General features: G+C 54.3%; 1 protein-coding gene across 1 annotated transcript in view; it reads right to left on the bottom strand.

Annotated features, from left to right (window-relative positions):
* SND1 (staphylococcal nuclease and tudor domain containing 1) overlaps positions 1 to 12,480 on the bottom strand; it is a 484,534-nt gene that overhangs the window by 82,512 nt on the left and 389,542 nt on the right. The window contains exon 16 of the mRNA XM_075558633.1: positions 4,314 to 4,423. Within this exon, the coding sequence (XP_075414748.1) occupies positions 4,314 to 4,423 (110 nt within the window). The remainder of the gene's footprint in view (positions 1 to 4,313; positions 4,424 to 12,480) is intronic.

The following is a 12,480-nucleotide window of genomic DNA, read 5'->3' as shown; positions in this document are numbered from 1 at the left end:
GCAGGATCCAGGACTGTGGCCTGGCCGGGGTGCCTGCAGGCAGCAGGAGCTCCCCTGGGGACCAGGTGCCCATTGGATGCCAGCAGGCAGAGGGAAATAGGTCAGCGCCGCGGCTGCGAGCTCAGCTGGGCTGTCCAGTAGGCGGGCACTGTTTCCCGGGCAGCACTGAGAGGACACAGGGTCATGGAGAAGGGGAATATCCCTAGTCCACCCCCTCCCAGGGTGGCACCACCACAACTGGGAGCCGTGAAGAGAGTTAAACTGTGGCATCGATCTTCCAACACCTCGGGTGCAGGGTTTCTATCTATCGCAGTGGTGATGCCAGTGCCTGATGGGCGCCCGGGAGCTGCTCCGTGGGTGTGAGCGGGCTGGGCTGGTTGGCCCTTGGTGACTCGGGAGGTGTGATCCCAAGCGGTTCTCCCTTATTCCCAGGGAGGGGCCCCCCGAGGAGAGGATGCCGTGGGGTGCTGGGGGGATGTTTGAAACAGGCATTGCAGGGTAGGAGAGAGCCCTTAGCTGGGGCCACTTGAGACTGGAGTGTGACCGCCTGGCAGTTCTCACTCTGAAGCCACCCCTTAGCTAACACTGCCTCTCCCACTGCTTCTGGAAGATGCTGACGGCGGGCACAACTCCCCATCTGGGAGAGGCCGCCAGCGCCTCCTGTCCTTGGCAGCATGGCAGCGACTCGCCTGAAAGAGGGGCAAGGAGGGTCACACGAAGCCTGTGGGGCACCGTACTCGCAGCTCAACAGCACCGCCCTATCGGCAGACCCCAGAGCTGACTCTCATTTCTAGGCTTATACCCTGCCTGAACCCATTAGTGCCTTATCTAACCTCAGTTCAGCATCCCTTCCACTGCAGGGGCCGGCAGCCGGCGAATACGGTGTATCAGCTAGCCACTGATCCAACTACTCGATTCCGAGGCTGCAGGGTGCTAGCAGTCGCCGGTAAATCCAGGAATGAATTGGTGTGGCTGTTTCAATAAACTTTTACTCACAAAAACAAGCGGTGGGCCGGGTTTGCCCACTCCTGCTAGACACCAGCAGAGTCAGGCTGGGAAGAGATGCTGAGCATATTGGATAAACTGGGAGTTGAAGTGGAAGCTAGGTCTAAGGTGACCAGATGTCCCGTTTTTTGGCAGGACAGTCCCAACTTTTGGAAAGAATGCACGGTGAGGGTATACAGTTTTCGGCTGCCACATGGCTATTTCGCCAGGATCTGAGTTTTATCAATGGTGTCCCGCTTTACTACTGTTCAAATCTGGTCACCTTAGCTAAGTCCCATGGGCTGCTTTGGGCTTCGAGGCCACAGAGAAGACGATGGTTAAGGATACGGCAGCCCCGTGCCCTGGAGCTGACAACACCGCCACATCTGCCTCAGCTCCCAAGGCAGGGGAGGAACAAACACCAGTACCACGTAGAGAGATGGAGAGACGGCAGAAATGCAGTGAAATGTGGCAGGTGAGAATCACAGAACGCAGGGCGCGTGATGCTGGAAATGGCAGCCGCCTGGTGCTGACTACTGCCAATGTAACACAACTCGAGGGAGGCAGCAGCACGGTCTCAGGTCATGGGGCCATGTCCGCCCCAAGCTTCACCACTGGGCAGGAACTCCTGGCCCGGCCGAGACGAGGCCCTTAGTAAGCATGGCGTCACTTTTTGGCATCACGCACCCTGCCTGCTTGCTAGCTCTCTGTCCTCCTTCTGGCAGGGGCCACAGTCCTCCCCCTGCTGGATCATCCTCCAAGCAGTCCGAGAAGAAACCATCGCAACAAAATTTTTAAAAAGAGGGAGGGGGCAGCGGGGCAAAAGCAGTCACAGCTGCATCATCCAGGGCTCATCTGAGTGACACCTGGCTCCCAGGGTGCTCACCTCCAGCTCGATGGTGGTCACCACAGCAGCAGCCCAGTTCCTGAAGTTCAAAGTTGTGCTGCGGAGGCCTACCTATGGATAGGCAGCCCAGGGAGCAGGATGCCACTGGCCCACACTCAGGTGTCCATGCAACCAATCACACTCCCCTTGGCAGTGGGCTTGGGGGCCCCTTCTTGTCCAGGGGTGGCATGGGTCAAGAGCACCTGCAAGGATGCTGTGCAACCAGGGTGGGGATGGGGGGGTTCCTTCTATTGTGGACAAAGTCGCTGTCAGTGGGAACCAACTTGGCTGAACTTAAGGACAATGGGGTGGGGGTGGGGGTGGGGCAGGGCAAAGAAACACCCAGCAAGTCAACTTCCAGGAGAAAACAGAACGAACCAGAGGGAAAAGCCAATCAGTAAACCCTACATAAGACAAACACCTCATCTCATCCTCCCGCTGTTCATCCACGACGTGAAGGGACGTGCCTGGTGAGTGGACTACAACGGACTCCTTGGGTCAAAATCCTAAATTGTCCTTATTTTGGCCCCCGCTCCTTTCTTCTGGGGAAAGGCAAAAGGGAAAGGCCTTTTGCGACAGGCAGGCCAAGTGATTGTGTGAGCATCTAAGAAAAGGCCAAGAGGCTCTTTACCTTGACACGCGGGCACAGGGCTATGACTGGCCAGGTCACCACAAACAAGAACACCAAGTAGTAACGCGGGATCAGAGCGAGGGTCTGCCAACGCCCCCTCAGGCCCAGGCCATCAGAGAAGAAGGCAACAGCCTTTCTTTCCCAACAAGCAGAAAGCAAACATGCAAAGGTGAGGTCGCAATGCCCAACAGAGTCAGGGCACAGTGGGCCCTTCCTGCCTCTTAGTGGTCAGTAGTCTTTGCCTCCTTGCACTTTTGGATGTCACCAGTGAGTCAGAAATGTCATCAGGAGGAAAAGCGGGTGGGGACACAAGAGTTGGAGAAGAAAGGGGAAAGAGATGCAAAACAACAGGAGGCGGAGCCAAGTGAGAAACGGTGGCCAACCAGGAATGTGATTTTGACAGGACGCGGTGGGAACAGTGCCAGCACACTCCAAGGGCACCGATGCATGTCTGTCATCTCTCCCTGTAATTAGCTCACCCAGCCAACATAACAATCAAGAAATGTGACGTGTTGTACAGTCTTTAGGAGCCCTGGTGGCATCGTGGTTACACATTGAGCTGTTAATGGCAAGGTCAGCACTTCGAAACCATCTGCTGCTCCATGGGAAAAGATGGGGCTTTCTACTCCTATCAAGAGCGCCAGTCTTGGAAACCCACAGGGGCAGCTCTGCACTGTTACCAGGAGTCGGAATCAGCTCGATGACGTGGAGTTTGGTGTGTGTTTACACTCTGGCGTGGAGTGCACCGGACCTGCCTTTCTCAACATGGCCACTCACCACCGAGGATCGGAGCAGGATTCCCACCATCGGCGCCATGCCCCCTACTCCTCTGTTCCTGCTCACACTAGAACCACCAGGGGAGAAGGGGGCTCCCAGGCGCCTTGTATTCCAACAGGCTAGTCCGCAACTGAAAATGCATCAGCACAGAAACAAACAGAGAAGAAGGCAACAGTGGGGCGACCATCAAGGAGCGGGGCCTCCTCTCAGCTGCACCGGCATGGGAACCGAAACTTGATGTTCCTCTACAGGGAGAACTCAGCTCTGTTTTGCCACATAACTTACAAAATGAGCTCAAAAAGCAGAGGGCCAGTCCTGAGCAGGACCTTCCAAAGAGGGGGAGGCCAGCAACAGCGCAGGCACTTGAATCACCCACAGAAGTCCACACATCCAATCTCAAGGATTCACAGGACCATGAAACCGAAACTTCTCGGGCCCCATAATCCTACCATGACCTGGAGGCTGAAAGGACCCCATGGATTCAACTGTAAGAGAAATTAAGACAAAAGCCCACCCCTCAGACCCTAAGCCTGAGCATAGCCCCCCCCCCCTGCCCCATCTCCCATTGGTTACTCCTGGAAACAAGAGGGAGCTGATGGTAGCGATGAGAAGGAGCAGGTAGAAGGGCCTGGGTGCCTGGAGCCTGACTCTGCCTGCCAGAGCCTGCCCAACAGGCAGAAACAGAAATACAATTAAATTAAGTCAGAAAACCCGCTACAGAAAATGCAATTACTCAAAGATACAAATAAATGTTCAAAGAAAATTGGCCCCTGACAGGGTTAGTCAAGCTTCTAAATCCAGCTGGCTGCAGGCAGCGGGGGCTAATCCACCGAAGCAGGGCTGCAAAGCAGCAAGTGCCCGGCACGCGGACGCTGCCAGGGCTGGCCTGGTGGCTGCCACACAGCCGGGTGCTGAAGGTGAGGCGCACCGGCTCACAGAAACGTGCGCACTGTGGGCAGGAGCAGAACAGATGTGGCAGTGAGGCGCCCCGCTCCCACTGTCCCCAGCCCAGACCAGCGGTGCCCTCGGCCTTACCTCTCGCTGCAGAACCAGCTCCTTGGTGAAGAGAGTGGCTTCCTCGCTGAAGGGCTCGCCCTCCTGCACCAAGCCGGGGAGGTTCCGGGCTCCTCGGGGGCACTCGATGCCTGTGTCAGAGAAAAGGAGAGTTTGTGACGAAAAGGGACCACCAGCTCAGCGTTCGACCTGAAGTTCCTCACAGCAGAGATTGAGGAAGCCACGGGGGTAGCTGTGGAGGAGGAAAGCAGGCCCCCAGGTAGGGCAGCGAAGAAGAACAAAGCCCTCAAGGAGATGGACTGACCCAATGGGCAACAATGGTCTAGGGCACAGGAGCAACTGTGAGGCTGGTGCAGGACCGGGCAGTGTGTCCTCCTGTTGTACATAAGGTCGCTGTAGGTCGGAGCCGACCTGACGGTACCTAACAGCAACAAGGTGGACAAAGCCAGGCTGCTCGCAGCAGCAAGGGACAAGGGCTCAGCTTGTGCCTCAGGGAGTCATCTGACACACTCAGCCTCTGGTCTGGGACAAACTCCCTGGTCATCATGTTTCCATCACTTACATAGTAACCGCCTCTCGATAAGGAACTATATGGCCCTAGCTTCATTTGGACAGTAATACCATGATGGTTGTTTTTCCCACTCAGGAGAGAAAACAAACTTGATTCCTGGTGAGGAATCAGGTGTCTGCAGTCAGACCTGGGCTCACGCCTGACCCTTGTCACTTCCAAGCTCTGTGACCTTGGCTGAGTTATGCAACTTGTCAAATCCTCAATTTCCCTGTTTGTTGTGCACACTAAGGGAGAAGAAGCGTGTGAAAACCTGCCCCACATGGAAGGGCCCAGGGCACTATCGCTGTTGCTCTTAGCACCCCCCTATGGTCCCCACCCGACACCCCAACTAGTGTGGGAGATGCCTGGAGATGCTGGTTGTAGCCCAGGACAGTGTCGTCCAAAGCAGGTGCTCACTGACCAACTTTTCTTTCATTCAGTCTCTCATTTCACAACTATTCACCATCAACGCAGTTATCTGGCACTGGCCAGGAGCTATGCTGTGTTTTCTTGTAGGAACAGGACTTGTAAATGCTCAAAGATATTGAGACTGCAGCTGTGAGTGTAAGTCACAAACACAGAGACAAAGGAAAAGGCGCACTTCAAATACGGGGAAGGATTACGCATTTAGGGCAGGAACCTGGCTCTTGCAGGTCTCGCACTTAGTAATCTGGGATAACTGGGAGGAGCCCTGGGTGGTGCATGGCCACTAGCCCAAAGATGAGCAGTTCAAATCCAACCAGGAACACCTGGGAAGGCAGGTACATTTGATTCTTCTGACAGGTCACACGGCCTTGGGAATCACCCTGCATGGTTGGATCACCACAGTAACCCCTTATTCACAAAGCACATCAAGGAAAGGTGGGGAAGGAGGCACCATGAGGCCTGGCACAAAGTGACTACCGCCACTGGCTGCCCAGTGGAGCCTCTCAGTCTCTAGCCTACTGCCCCCACTGCGGGGGCACAACACAGATCCACTGCTGCAAAGCTCCGAGGAGAGGGATCTGGATCAGGGGTTCGAACATATGGAGGCTTCTCTCTGAGCCTCAGTGCCTGGCATTGTACCAACAGGCAATGCCAATGCAGCAGGCAGGCCTGGCTAGTCCTATCAACATGGGGCATTTGAGGGCCCTACTCCAGCCACCTGGGTCAGAAGCTCACCAGGGTTGCCATGCCAGGCTGAAGAGAGCCACCGAGCCTGCGATTAACCTGAGAGGGAGGGACAGGGCTACGGCAGAATGGAAGAGAGCCTGTGACTTTCACAACATCCACAGCCAAAACCACTTTTCATTTCCTATCTGCACACTAAGCAGGAATAGAATTGTCAGGAGAGAAAGAAGAACACAGCTTTGAACGGCCCTGCCACACAACCAAGAATAATACTTAAAAAAAAAAAAAAGATTTTCCGATACTAAAGATACTGGCCCTTAGAATCCACTTGGTAGGAGAGCGTCCCAGTTCCAGCCTTCCAGGTAGGGAGACCTCAGTGTAGTTCCATCAGAGCTGAGAGTTGACAAAGAATGTTCACTGACGGGACAAGAGATTTCTGCGTCTCCCTGACTGAGCACAAGTCCCCACTCTGGTCTTCTGCCACTCCCTTGGTATTCTGAGGTTGCAAGAGGTGCCCAGTGGGCCCAGGGAACGAAACCAAGGCAGCCCAATTGCCCTCTGCAGACCCAAAGGGCAAAGCCAGGTCAAAGTGCCAGAAGGCAGAGAGGGCAACAGTGACTATGCACTGAGAAGCTGTGACTGTCTACAGACGGAGACTTTGATTTTACAGATGAAGAACAAATGGTTGCAAATCACACAGCTACTAAGTGGAACAGCTGCACCGCAGAGTCTGGCGCCGAAGCCACTGAGATGCTCGGTTTAGAAGACTGAACGCTGTAATCAGAGAATGTCGTGACCTATACTTCAGGTGAGGGGCCAGACCCCGTGGGACCCCAGTTACTTATTGGGCAGGCGAGGAGAGTCAGAGAACCAGGCATAACTGTTGCTCAGAGGCCCCAGGCCTGGGCCAGCAGAACTCTAGCTGCTGTCCTGGGGCTGAGAGGTGAGGCCGAAGTCTCTAGGTAGGGGAATGACAAGCTAAAGCATGGGGTGTGGGAGGGAGGGAGGAGGTACGCCAAAGCAGGGTACCAAGACAGGCACCCTGAGAGACCAGGTTCCCAGTGAGGGCCAGGCGGGCACCCTGGGTTTTGTGACACTGAATGGGTGGGTTTCAGCGATCTGCTGAGCCAAGCTACTGTGAGAAGGAGGAATGATGTGGACCTGCGCCAGCCGGGGTCTTCCCTGTGCCCCCACCCCTTTACATGCAGGCATATGGACCTACTGTAAGTAGGCATCAGCTCAACGATAAGAATGCCGCATCATGACTGGAGGAAGACTCATGAACAACCTGTCAGATGCAGCTGACACACCTTGCTTCTGGAAATCGAAGCAGACCCAAAGCACTTAGGATGAGAACCCAAGCAGCCCCTTCAGCCAGGATGACAACCGTCACACTAAGACGGCCCAAACTGCACACTGGGCCAGTAAGGCACACCATGATAAATGGAGAAAAGACTGAAATTGTCAAGGACTTCATTTCACTCAGAGCCATAATCAGGGGCCACGGCAGCAATAGTCCGGAAACCACTGGGTGCACTGTGGTGGGCAAATCTGCTGCCACAGAGCTCTTTGGAGTATTAAAGAGCAAAGATGTCACCTATAGGGCTGAAGTGTGCCTGACCTCAGTCGGGGGCTTTTGATCACCTCACCTAAGCTAAGCAATGAATCAGGAAGACCGGAGAAGAACCGACGCACTTGCGTTGTAGTGTTGGCATAGAATACTGAGAATGCCATCCACTGCCAAAGAATGCTTCTGTCTTAGAAGTACAGACAGAGGGTTCCTTAGAAATGAGGATGGTGACACTTAATCTCACATGCTACCAGGCATGATTGGGTCATAGAGAAGGACTTCCTGCTTGGTAGTAGTTGTTGGGTGCTATCGAGTCAGTTCCGACCCATAGCAACCCTATGTACCACAGAACCTGGCGCTGCCTGGTCCTGCGCCATCCTGTCATTCCTATGCCCACTGCTGCAGCCACGGTGTCAGTCCATCTCCTGGAGGAATTTGTCGCCTTCACTGCCCCCTGAACTGTACCAAACGTGATGTCCTTCTTCAGAGACTGGCCTTTCCTGACATTATGCTCACGGTATAGAAGGTGAAGTCCCGCCATTCTTAACTCTAAGGAGCACTCTGGTCCTATTTCTGCTAAGAATGCTTGCTGGACAATCAGTAAAACAGAGGAAGGCCTTCACTGAGATGGACTGGCCCAGTGGCAGCAACCACTGGGTCAAACACAGTGATCACTGAGATGGTGCAGGACCTGGCAGTGCTTTGTGCTGCTGCTGTACACGGGGTCGATGCTGAGTTGAGTTGATGGTACCAAAGAGGAGCCTTCAGAAAGTTCTTGAAAAAATCCAATTACCTTTTAATTCCATTTTCCATGAACTTTGTAACGCCCCCTCATATACCCTTATATAATAATGTCTGCCGCAAAGGTTATCTTGATTACATGTGATATATTTTGATGCGTGCCCATCTAGTTTACTTTATTAAAGAAAAAGAAAGAGAAGCTACAACTATACGTTGATTTGAAACCTCAAGCCAGCATAACCCCCAACGAAACCTGCTAATTCTAACCCACGGCAGTCTGTGTGGCTGTGATCTCCATGACCCACGTCAGTCTGTATGGCGGCGATCTCCATGACGCATGTCAGTCTGTATGGCTGTGATCTCCATGACACATGTCAGTCTGTATGGCTGTGATTTCCATGACACATGTCAGTCTGTATGGCGGTGATCTCCCTGACGCATATCAGTCTGTATGGTGGTGATCTCCATGACCCACGTCAGTCTGTATGGCTGTGATCTCCATGACGCATGTCAGTCTGTATGGCGGTGATCTCCATGGAAGCAGATCACTGGGTCTTTCTTTCGTGGCAGCATTGGGTGAGTTTGAACCACCAACCGTTGTGAGTAAACCGTTTGAACCACTCTGCTAGAGTACAAACCCCAGGCTGAAAAACTGGTGCTGGTGCGGAGAGGAGGCTGGGAGAGATGGAGCGGTCCCTGCTGGTCTTCTAGGAGAACTGGAAAGTCGCCAAAACCCAGTGCTTACCAGCTTCCAGGTTTGCTGACGTGTCCTTCCCTCCAAGGGACCAGGGAAAGAAACATGCCATCCACTAGCAGAGAGGAGACCATTCAATGCCCACACACCAGGCAGAAAGACAGCTGTCACTGGTAAAAGTCAGGTGACACTTGCTGTCGGTGAGTAGTGCTCTGGGCTCGAGTCGGGAAGCTAGGACCTCGCAAGTCGAACCCCAGGTGTAAGAGGCTGTGCTGGGTGGGCAGGCGGCAGTGGAGCCCTCCCAAGCTGCTGGGGCTGTCAGGACGAAGTGAGGAGCTGCCATCAACTGGGGGCACGGACTTCCCAGAAGGCACTGGTGCAGAGCTGCCTGCAGATCAGGGCACGCTGGAACTCTGCACCACTAACACTGCCTCCCCTGACACTTGCAAGCCATGCGGAAACAAAGACAACTCTAACTTTCGAAATGAAACCACCACCACCACTGCACCTCAGTCTCCTCCAGCAGCCCTGCGCGTTTCCTCTGCTCCTGTGAGCTGTGTCGGCCGAAGAAGTCCGGCAACAGCCAGACGCCCAGCCCCACCCCGGCCCCTCACAGACCACAGGCTGTCGCTTACACCATAGTCTCTTTCAACCTTTCCTGGGATTCAGAGTTGCCACAGTCTACTTAAACCAAAGTGATCTGCCTGTGGGCCCGGCTTTGGCTGCTTGGCGGCAAGCCTGGCTAGGCGGCCTGCAAGGCGCCTTTCGACACCCTCGCCCTCGCTGGGCCGCTGGATTCCTCACCGGAGACGTGACTCGCATCCGGGTGCTTCTTTTCAAACTGAAAATGTGGGGTTGCCCAGCAATCTTTCTATTAAAAAAAAATTATACATTTGGAGACATTGACTAACTAGGTCAATTACCACCAACACTTTGGGCGGTCAGCTTTGGAGGCAAGAAGGACAAATTCTTGTTAATGACCTGCTAATGGTGGCATCAGAGATCCTAGGGGGGGGGGGGGCGCGCTCCTGCGGGTTCCCAGGGCTGCTTGTGCTGGCTGCAGGGCAGTGAAGGCTCTATTCGAGAGCACCCTTGTCTTGGCCTTCACTGGGGAATCTGCCTGGGCTGGCGTGACAGCTGCAGCGAAAGCAAACCAGTGGCATGTGGTCCAGCACACAAGGGACCAGGCAGGCACTCGTCAAAGGAAATAAAAACGCAGTAGAAAGAATAACCCACCTAAGGAGTCATACATGGTGCTTCTAGTAGGTCCACTGGGTTCCAATGATGGTGTGAGACGCCACAGAGGTAGCGGAACATTGTTCTTGTGCCTGTGCAGGACACTCAACGTGCCACTGTCCCTGTCACAGACCTGCCTGCACCCACTTTGGAAATACTTGGTGCCCCTCAGGGCTAGGTGCTGTGCTAGAAGGTGAGATTCCAGGCAAAAAGACTTGGAGTCGGTGAAGCTTAATTAGCTGTCAGAGGCTGTCTTCTGCCATTGTACAAGGTACTTTACCAGTGAACGAATTTTCCCATGCAGCCACAGCTGGCCAGAACTGGACGTGAGAACGTCCAGAAGGCTGGAGGTGAGTCAGTCAGTCAGTCCCGGGCTCCCATGCCGCACCCCTTGCCCACCCTGGTCTGGAGAAAGCAGGCCACAAGGAACAGCAGGAAAAGGTGGGAGAGTGACATCAAGGCGAGTCAAGCTACAGGCCTGCTGGCCGTGGCCAGGACAGAGTCATAGCAGAGGAACTAAGCTCAATCTTGGAACAACTGTGTGGACAGCAACCTCAGCCCCAGCATCACCCTCCAGGTCCCAGGAGTCGTGCGGTCTGGGATTCTGTTAGGTTGTTCCCACAGATCTGCTCGCTCCAGCACCGCTACCATAAGGCAGTGAGGTGGGTGTTAGGCTCAGGAAGCCCGTGAAAGCCAGAACCTGACAACTCAGGTATTTCCCAAGGGGAGCAGAGTGGTCAGACGGCACCCCGGCAAAGCAGGGAGCGGAGGAGACCTGGAAGAACAAGGCAGTCATGCAGAGCTCCAACTTCACTGCAGCTGCCACACCCAGGTGCCACTCCTGCCAGCTCCCGAGACTCTCAGCAGACGCTGGAAGGATGGTGCTGATGAAAATGCCCCTCGCTCCCGCCCCAAATGTGCATACCCTAATGACAGAGCCTGCCTTGGGACCGGGAGTTCTGGATGCAGCCGGCCAGGCTTTTCTTCTGTGGTGCTCTGAGGGGGTGGAGCTGAGCCTGTAACAGGTGATGCCACCGGGGACTGCTTCCTGAGCGGCTGGTGTGCTGGCAGAGGAGAGGTGGTCAACACACTCCCTGCTTCCCCCGGGTTCCACGACATGTCAGTCAAGGAAGAACAGAGCAGCTGCACCCATTTAGCTCTCCGGCCTTTACTTGAGTACTTCCTGGCCGGCATGCCAGAGCCCAGAGCCAGAACACAGCGAGGGCACTTGGTTTCCACTGGGACAAAAGGGGAAAGAGGGCCCACTTGCCACCCCTCTGGCAGCTCTGGAAGGTGGCTGGCTACATGGAAACTGCAAAAAAGTGGAGCAGAATAAAAGAGGATGGGGCGGGAGGCCTGCCTTTACAGGGAAGATAAAAGGTGCTAAATCTGTAAGCTGGCAGAGCAGTGACTAAGCGGGACACGACAGTCTGCGAGGAGTGTGAAAGGTGTAAACACAAGAAAGGAGGGAAACAGCTTAGCCTGAAAACAGGGGGTGTAATTATTAGGGGAAAGAAAATCTGGACTAACTACCAGGAAACAGAGCTCGGGGATGAGTCCTGGGTTAAAAATAAGTTCCCAGGTGGGGCTGCAAGAGGCCCGCCATGTGATCCTGGAGCTGAGCAGTGGGCACAAGTGCACCCCTCTGCGGATGGTGACAGCAGCTAGCCCGAGCCGTCACTACGGTATTTAGGGAAAGCCTTCCAAAAACACACCCAACCCACTGCCATCGAGTCAATTCCAACTCATAGCCTTCATGACCCTAAATTTCAACATTGTGTTTCTGGTTCAAGCCACAGGAGACAGAACATGGTAGATAAGGGTGGGACTTTCAGAACAAAACCAGGCTTTAACCAGTGTGGGTGCTGTGAATTATGTAATGTGGCCCAAATGGCGGGGGCTACCCAACCAGGTGCTGGTAGCTCATCAAAGGGATCAGAAAGCTTGCTAACAATGTGCATGGCCACCGGTGGGGGTGTGTTCCTTAGGGGCCTTTGAGTTGGGTCAGACTCACAGTGACCCCTCAAATAACAGAGTGAGCAACTGCCTGGTCCTGCGCCTCCTCACAATTGTTTTTACGTTTGAACTCAGTGCGGTTGCCATGGGGTCAACCCACTGTGTGCATGGGCTTCCTGTTTTTCACTACTTCTCTGCCTTACCCAGCATGGTGTCCTTCTCCAGGGACGGGCCTTTCCTGACAATCATGAGCAAAGTATGTGAGATGAAGTCTTGCCATCATTGCCTCTAAGGAGCACTCTGGCTGTACTATTCTAAGAAATGAGGGTGG

This window comes from Tenrec ecaudatus, chromosome 9 (assembly GCF_050624435.1).
Source record: "Tenrec ecaudatus isolate mTenEca1 chromosome 9, mTenEca1.hap1, whole genome shotgun sequence".
Lineage (NCBI taxonomy): Eukaryota > Metazoa > Chordata > Mammalia > Afrosoricida > Tenrecidae > Tenrec > Tenrec ecaudatus.
This window is presented reverse-complemented; position numbering and strand designations above follow the sequence as displayed.